This window comes from Eurypyga helias, unplaced genomic scaffold (assembly GCF_000690775.1).
Source record: "Eurypyga helias isolate BGI_N326 unplaced genomic scaffold, ASM69077v1 scaffold8224, whole genome shotgun sequence".
Classification (NCBI taxonomy): Eukaryota; Metazoa; Chordata; class Aves; order Eurypygiformes; family Eurypygidae; genus Eurypyga; species Eurypyga helias.
Window position 1 is genome coordinate 11428 of NW_010246777.1, and position 8601 is coordinate 20028.

An 8601-nucleotide genomic window follows, 5' to 3' on the forward strand; every position below is an offset into this window, starting at 1 on the left:
TAGTTAGCTGATGACAGCATTCCTGGAGTTACGATGCTGATTATTCCTAGATAAGAACAGTTCTTTGTACATTCTTTTATATTTTTTTATTATGTATTATGACGCAATACGTTATATTTTGTTAAATATTAAAACATTTGTATCATATATAGCATAATGCTTTTCATTATAACACTATATATTATGTTACTGATTTGTTATTTCCTGTAATTTCTCCAGTTTGTCAAGACCTTGTGTCATAAATAGACTAAATTCATGATTCAAAAAAATACCTGTGAAATGTAGCTCCACAGTTTAGCTGTAAAGCATTTCCTCATTTATTAAACACACTACAGAATTGTCCAAAACAGAAGGCTCAGGCAAAACAAGGATAGTAACATTAGTTAAACACATTGCATCACTACCTGATGATGAAACTGTTATGCATCATTTTTACTAATCAGAGGATATTATACAGCATGAGTCAGACTGTCACTGATTTACAAATTAGCTATATAAACAGAGCTGGGAATCATATTCAATAGCTCAAGAGTGAAACTGAGGCAGACAACCTCAGGTGAGGATGAAGAACCTTTCGCTTCTCCTGTTGCTGTATGTGACCATCTCATCTGCTTTCCCCGTGGCTCCAGAAGCTGAAGATGAAGGAAAAACCCTAGAGCTTGTAGAGGTAAATATTTTTCAGTGCATTTCTAATTGAAACATAAGGTAGTCTGAGAGATAATTATAATTGCCTTTTTTTTCACAGAATACAGCTTGAAATCAAAGATGCACTATTTTGCAGAGGTTTCAAGAGAAAGCTTTTCCCATGAATCTAAAAAATTTGTGAAAATTATGTGGAACTTATTTACCCAAAAGTCATCTGAACATTGCATAGCTTCATTTTTGATGTTGTCAGTAAAGTAATAATAAAACTCCCAAAGCATGAGTTCTAGCAGAAAGGCTCCGTGGCTGTGCAGAAATTGTTAAACTCAGCAACAATTCAGATTTCAGAATGTGCTTTGGACCTTCTGATTTGACTGGCCTCCGTAACAAAAGGAAGGAAACTTGCATGAATCAAGCATGTGTTTCAACATTTTTCCAAATGGATCTTTCATGGAATACTTTGAAAAAAAGGGTCATCTGTGAGATATCCAGCACTTACATAGACATAATACTATTTGAGACAAAATTGTTGAAATTTGGTAGGAAAACCTGAGTTCCTAATATAATATTTGATGGCTAAAAGTAAATGGCACGATTTGCCAAGTGCTGAGTCTCTAGTAGTAGTCACGTGTTTTGTTGTGAGACTTGGCTGTCTGCAGTTTGACTGCCAATCTCTATTTCCTTCAATGAAATCAGTTATAAGCTTCCTCATAATTTTTGCCATTAATCAGCTACCATTAATTATATGGAATTAATTATTAATAATAAATATTAGATTTTAAAGAGTTTTTTCATAAGTGAAATGAGACATTTAGAAAAATTTATGAAAACTCTAAGTTATTTCATAACTCTTCACATCATTCCTAGATAAAATAGGCTGTTCTTTCTCCTGGTGAACAAAGGGCATGTCAGTATGGGAATAGTTCAAGATTACTTATAAATTTTAAGTGTGACTGAATGCAGTACTGATATTGCCATGATGATGTTCTTTTTTTAAATGTGGTTCAGAGTTATCTACAGAATTTCTATGACCTTCAAAGGGATCACCAGCCTCATTTAAGAAACAAGGGTAAAAATACCCTTTCTGCAAAGCTCAAGGAAATGCAGGAATTCTTTGGACTACAAGTGACCGGGAAACCTGATCTTGACACTTTGGAGATGATGAAAAAACCCAGATGTGGTATACCTGATGTAGAGCAGTATGTGTTCACAGCAGGGAATCCCAAATGGAAAAGAAATAATCTGACATACAGGTAACATTTCCTAACCTGGTTCAAAAAGATATAAATATAGCATCCTAACTATGGGGGGTGGGGGAGTGGTCTGAAGAAAGTCCCTTATGTCAAATACGGACATCCAGAGTGATTAGCTGATTTCTGGAAGAACACAGGCACCCTAGAAGGCAGTATGTAAAATAAAGACTTTATTAATTTTCATTCATTAAAGATATGTCTAAGATTTCTGATGTTTGCACAAGATACTGTTTTTCAGCTAAAATGCTGTATTCTTAACAACATATAATATGTTGGGTTTTCTTTGAAGGATTTTGAATTACACCCTGAAGATGAGAAAAGCTGATGTAGATGAAGCAATCCAAAAAGCTCTCAGTGTCTGGAGCAATGTGACACCACTGACATTCAAAAAGGTTGAGGACAATGAAGCAGATATAATGATCTCCTTTGCTTATAGAGGTAACATTGATATCTTTACATATTAAGTAGCCATCTGCAACCATAGACATAATTTAGGATTCTGATTGATTTTTTTCCCTCTTCATTTTAGACCACAAAGACAACTCTCCTTTTGATGGCCCCAATGGGCAGCTGGCTCATGCTTTCCAGCCTGGTGAAGGTATTGGTGGAGATGTGCATCTTGATGAGGAGGAAGCCTGGACAAAAGATGGAAGAGGTAAGGCCTTTGTGACTGGTTCCGTTATAGAGTGTTGCCTCGTACAATCTTAGCTCACTTGATGCTTAGCTCATGGCCTGATTCCAGAAAAAGTGAGCAAAATTGTCAGAACTTGTCCTTTTTTCTTTCTAAATTGCTTTTCTCTTTTTTTTTTTTTTCTCCATTTGTAGGAATCAGTTCACAAAAAAAGATACTTTTAGGTCAGTGGTTCATGATGGCAGCTAAGTTAGCACTTTAAAATACTTCTTTTGTTCAGATGAAACCGCCAACTTGAATACAGGAAGATCTCGTGGTGAACTTCTCACATCAAATCCTTCACCATTCTTAAGCTAACACTTCAGATTTTGGTGTTAACTAGAGTATTCAAGTATCACCAAAACTGTCATCTCGATGTTTGTTTTGAATGTTTTTTCTGTTGGATCACTGAACCTCTGCTCGCCATTGGCATGATCCTTGATCTGAGCAGTTTACGTGACATTAGGGTTCACATTTAAGACACTAAAAGACTAGAGAAATGACGACACCACAATTAATGTTGGGCATTCTTTAAGTACTCATATAGGTCTTCTGTTACAATATTTTTGAGTTGTGATGTTGTTAGCATTACTTACAGCCTGTCTTGTACCTGTAGTGTATTGTAGAAGGGTGCATAAGTGTTTCTTATTTAGTCAACTGTGCTGAATACTGAAACAGATTTTACACTGTTTCATATGATTTTTATCCTACAGGCTATAATTTGTTCATTGTTATTGCCCATGAGCTGGGCCATTCACTGGGTCTGTCTCATTCAAGTGATCCTGGAGCACTGATGTATCCAACTTACTCCTACACGGACCCCAGTGAATTTCTTCTTCCTCAGGATGACATTGATGGCATTCAAGCCATCTATGGTAAGAAAAAGTATTTTTGTTTAATATTTCTACTTGGGAAGCTGGTGAACAGTAATAAGAATATATTTAAAATATACTTATTCCACAAAATAAAAAAATTATCTGTTCCTGAACAATGGATAACAAAAGAGAAAATTCCTCAAAGCTAACTTCAGCTGAAGTCCAGTTCTGCACAAAACTCATTTTGGAAAAGATGAACACAACCACTCTTGCCAACATCAAAAGCCTGCTTTTAGTGACAGATACTTATTTTAAAATGATGTGCCTTCTCATTCTCTGTAAAAGGGTTCTTGGTGTCCTCAGAGATCTTCTGAATACTGTCTTTACATTTCTCCATACTAAAAGAGAAAATATTCTTCCTATAGGGCAGTCTAGTGCTGCTGTGCAGCCAACAGGACCCGTAACTCCACGAGCTTGTGACCCGCATCTGACATTTGATGCTATTACTACCCTGCGCGGAGAAATAATATTCTTCAAGGGCAGGTAACAACAATAAGCATATATATTATCTCCTCAAAATACTCAGTAGTTTAAAATATTTTGTAATCCATGAGGGAAATCTGTTCTTTTGGAATGTAGTAAAAAGAGAAGCCCTAGAAAACAACCATGTATTTACACAAGTGTGAGTCCTTAAATCATTAATCAAGACAAGATGGACAAGAGCAGTGAAGGAGATGAGGGCTTCTAGGTTGTTTTCCAACTAATAGCAAATCAAGAGCATATCTGTATCTCTCAGCAATGTGTCCACAGGTCTCACACTCTAACCTTTCTGCTTGTCCTCAGTAAATTAGGAGGGGCAGAATTGAAAGCATTATTATGTAGAAAGATTTCTGGTAAATGGTTACTGCAGCAAACTGTTAGACTGCTTGTCCTAGAAAGAAATAGCAGGGTTTATAGACATCTTGCCTGATTTCTACCCAAAGTGCTGAACTCAAGAGTGCACTTGCTCTAGATCTCCTTTACATTCAGTGCAGGGGGATATTCACACCCAGCTACCCATCTCCCCCCTGTTATACTCTAGGAGCTATAATAATTATTTTGCACTTATGATCGGAGTGGAACTATTTTATTACGTAACTTTTATTTAAACCAGATACATGCTGCGCAAACATCCTGCGAGGGCAGAGACAGAGCTCAATTTTATCTCGCTGTTCTGGCCGAAGTTACCATCAGGAATTCAAGCTGCTTATGAAAACGTTGAGAGAGATGAAGTTTTACTTTTTAAAGGTAATGGAATCTGAAATTCTCTACTTTTTCTGACCAGTTACTCCCTACTGCCTTGCAAACTATGCAATTACAGGAGATCAATGAAACAGGGAACCTTACAAATCTGCAAATAATTAAACCAGGTGATCATGGAGTTGTACTGCTGTGAGGGATCTCCAGGGGTTGTAATCCTGAAAACATGCCCCTCTGTTACAGTTAATGTTCTGAAAAACAAGACATGAAAATAGCTTCCCTTCTTCAGGTTTAGTGCTCATCAGGTAACAACTTTTCAGTTCAGGCAGAAGGGTTTTTGCTGAATTCATCTGGCAAATACAGACATTTGTACACTACTCTTACTGATATGCTTATTAGTATTTTTGATATTTTGGGAAAAAAACCCAAAAAAACCCCGTTGGTGGAAAATCCTATTGTGAGAGGAAAATTGTCCACTGAAAAACAAATAGTCCTTTTCTTAAAAGCTCTCAAACATGCTTTAAGTGTCTCAAATTCACTATGCACATATGACAGTACATGCTATATTACTGTATATGTATGCTCATTGCATCTGAAATTACCCACATATTTTGATTACACATATACCTTTCTTAATTGTTTAATTTAATACACATTGTCTGGTTTTCAGAATATTATATGGCTCTTTAATCAAATAGCATTTTACAGGCATTTAATAAACTCAGCATCCCAATCCAGTGTCAGTAGATTAACTCATCATTCTCCAGCCCTTGCCAATTTGTTTCCCAGACAAATATTTCATTTGAAAAAAAAATCTGGGAAAAATACTGCTAGTACTGTTGATACACCTTATGATTCAAATGTTTTACTCATAAAAACAAGACATTTCCACTGTCTTCATGATATAGTCCCAGTGTAAGTATTAGAACCATTCTCTACAGTAATCAACTGAAAGGAATAATGTTGTTATCTAAGATACATTGCTTGCTACTTATCTGTAACACAATTAAATGTTGTTTATAAATGGCAAAACCAAACAAAACATGCTTATATTTTTCAGAGGATAAATATTGGGTTCTCAGGGGATATGACATTGCACCTGGCTACCCTAAACCAATCTATCGTTTGGGATTTCCGAAGACTGTTAAAAGAGTTAATGCAGCTTACAGTGATGAAACCACAGGAAAAACTTACTTCTTTGTAGCTGACAGATACTGGAGGTAAGATATAATGTTCATTTACTAGAAGGAATACTTTCACTTCTCCTTGCGGACCGATGTATTTCAATAAATTTCTAGTTTAATGATATTTAAACAAGCTATATTCCAAAAATTTAAACAGGATTCTTTGGAAGTTTAAAAATTTTAAGCATTTGCTAGGAAATGTCAACTTTTCTATGGATGGTTTTCCCCCCACCATTCATTAGATTCTTGTAACAGGAATGTAATTACTTGCAATTCAATGAAATAACAGACCAATAAAAGAGTGATTTTCTAGTAAATTATTCACTTTTTCTCAACAGTGCTGGTTTTCTGGGCAATGTTGTGTTAGTGTCCACTTTTCATTCTCATTTCAAACAAAATTAACTGCTAATAAAAAGTCTTGGCATTGAATCTATGAACATACCATAAACATTCTGCAGTTGTACAGTTTGTTGTATTTATAATACAAGTCTAGCTCCTGACAAAGTTCAGAGAGTAATTTTGTTTAAAAGTACATGCTTGACACTAATACAAGGGCTAATTGGTTGACACTAATGGTTGACACTAATACAAGAAGACTGTGCTACCATCTTCTACTCTCAAGTTTTGTGTTTTGCATTAATACTGAACTGGATATCCAGTGCCTCAAAATAAAAACTCGTTTTATGATGAGTGATGTGATAGCCATGGCTCTGGACAATCCAGAAATGCATCAATATACTCCTGGGTTGCATTTCCAAGATCATTAAAAGTCTTGTTATGAACCTTACAAAAGGCAGGATTTTTGAATCTGAAGACACTCATAATGTGAGAACCTTAACGCATAATAGGAAGAATCAAAAAGCTACTTTAGCTAATCTTTATGACTTCTTAGTAACAGTAGAGTTGCATCTGTGCATGAATTTTATTTTTATTTTCAAAATACTGTCTGGTTTCTCACAAACTGTTATGATGTTTCTTGTGTTAAGATATGATGAAAACAAAAAAACCATGGATCAGGGTTATCCCAAGAAAATAATCTCTGATTTTGGAAAAATTGGCAGAGTGGATGCTGCTTTCCAGAAAGATGGTAAGTAAAGCATACTTTTAATCTGGGTTTACTTGAATATATGGGCTTACTAGAATAATTTGTTTTCAGAAATCTGTTATTAACCTTAATGAGGTGGAAATGAAAAATAGGAAGTATACATGAATTGTTTATGCTGGGTTTTTTTTACCAAAATACTGAAAAGAAGCCACCTATGAAATATAATGGGATTAAATTTTATTTCTAGGCTATGTCTACTTCTTCCATGGAACAACTCAGTTCCAGTTTGATCCTCGTGCCAAACGGATTGTCAGACAAATGAAGAGCATCAGCTGGTTTAATTGTTAATGACAATGTTTTTTTCATATGCACGCTGTATGTTTTTATGTGCTCACTTTTGCAGCATTTCATGAGTACCAGGTCAGAATGGATTTCTGTCCAAACACTATGGGACTATAGTCTTAATTATTATTTATTATAAAATAAATGAATTTGTATAGTTTATCACAATTTTACCTGCTACATCAAAGTTTCATAATAAATTATGTTTGTCATATCATTGTGTCACTGATGTTTTAATTGCACTAATATTCAAGACCCAAGTCTAGCTTCCAAACACTAAAAAAAGTGTTCTGGCATGAAACTTCAGGTCTGTTTTCCAAAAGCCAGAGAAAGAAGCAACCAGCTGGCTCTGAGCTCCATCACCCCACACAAGCCTATGGGTAGTTAGACCAGTTGGGGCTCATTTACATCAGTCTATTAGACTTCCTCATGCTGTTTCTCTTTCCTCAACTTCCACTCTTTGTGGAAGTATGGGGAAGTGTATGTCTTTGCAAGTGTAGGTGGAGTTGTTTGTCCTCATGTTTTTGTGTTTAGGAACTGGGTTTAAGCCTGGAAATGTGGATTGGATTGGATTGGAAAGATTAGAATATCACTGAAACTGGTCCTTTGCTATCACAGGTAACCACATCATATAACAGATAAATAAACCTCTTTGCTCAAGGGTCTTTCAAGTGTTTACTACTGCAGTAATAAGTAAATACCTCCTAATTTTAGTGGGTTAAAGGATGAAGAAGTTTGCTTAAAAATCACACTTCTTGGTCAAAAATACTTCTCATACAAAAAGTTCCTGAAAAAGACATCTTGACCTTCAGCTTAACTGCATTTTTTTCAAATATCCTCAATTAAAATGGTGTTTGAGGGGTTGTCCATTTTCTCTCTAGTCTTTGTAACTCAGCTGACAGCATTAGAAGCCATATAACCATAACAAAATGTATTATCTTATGCAACATCTGTGTCATTCAACACGCTTCAAAGGAAGGTTTCAGCTTACTGTAATAAAAGTAATTGCATTTTGAGAAAAGAATGTGTAACCTTATAAAGATATATCTGTTCAATATTTTGCATTGCTTAGCTGTCTCTATCGGAAGCTTATTAAATTGTAACCTTCATAAATAAAGAACAGAATTGGCAGTTATTATATTTACTAAACCTAAGAGTAAAAATTGGTCTAATTACTATTCAAAGATAAGAAACTGTATAATTGAAAATTAACTTGAATTTATTATATACTTTATTAAAATAAAAAAAAAATCTAAAATAATTAAAATTAAATTACAGTAAATAAAAGGCTTTAATGAAGTTAATTAATGTGAATCTTTTTTTCACATGTTGATTTAGGTACTGGTTCTTTAATTTGAAACCTGAGTAGCAATGCTATTGGATCGTATTCTTGTGTAAGCAAGTGCTACTG

The 8601-nt window shown here is 34.9% G+C and overlaps 1 protein-coding gene across 1 annotated transcript; it reads left to right on the forward strand.

The window, feature by feature from the left end:
* The first annotated feature begins 562 nt into the window (after positions 1–562).
* LOC104508788 (interstitial collagenase-like) lies at positions 563–7196 on the forward strand. The gene is made up of 10 exons (XM_010150519.1): positions 563–667; positions 1651–1895; positions 2185–2333; positions 2425–2550; positions 3279–3440; positions 3806–3923; positions 4534–4667; positions 5680–5839; positions 6790–6890; positions 7096–7196. Exons 1-10 carry the CDS (start codon positions 563–565, stop codon positions 7194–7196), a joined length of 1401 nt encoding a protein of 466 aa, XP_010148821.1.
* The last annotated feature ends 1405 nt before the right edge of the window (positions 7197–8601 follow it).

Coding starts and splice junctions, on each gene's coding strand:
- LOC104508788 (XM_010150519.1), top strand. CDS start 563: ATGAAGAACCTTTCGCTTCTCCTGTTGCTGTATGTGACCATCTCATCT. Junction 668..1,650: donor AAACCCTAGAGCTTGTAGAG/GTAAATATTTTT, acceptor AATGTGGTTCAG/AGTTATCTACAGAATTTCTA. Junction 5,840..6,789: donor GTAGCTGACAGATACTGGAG/GTAAGATATAAT, acceptor TCTTGTGTTAAG/ATATGATGAAAACAAAAAAA.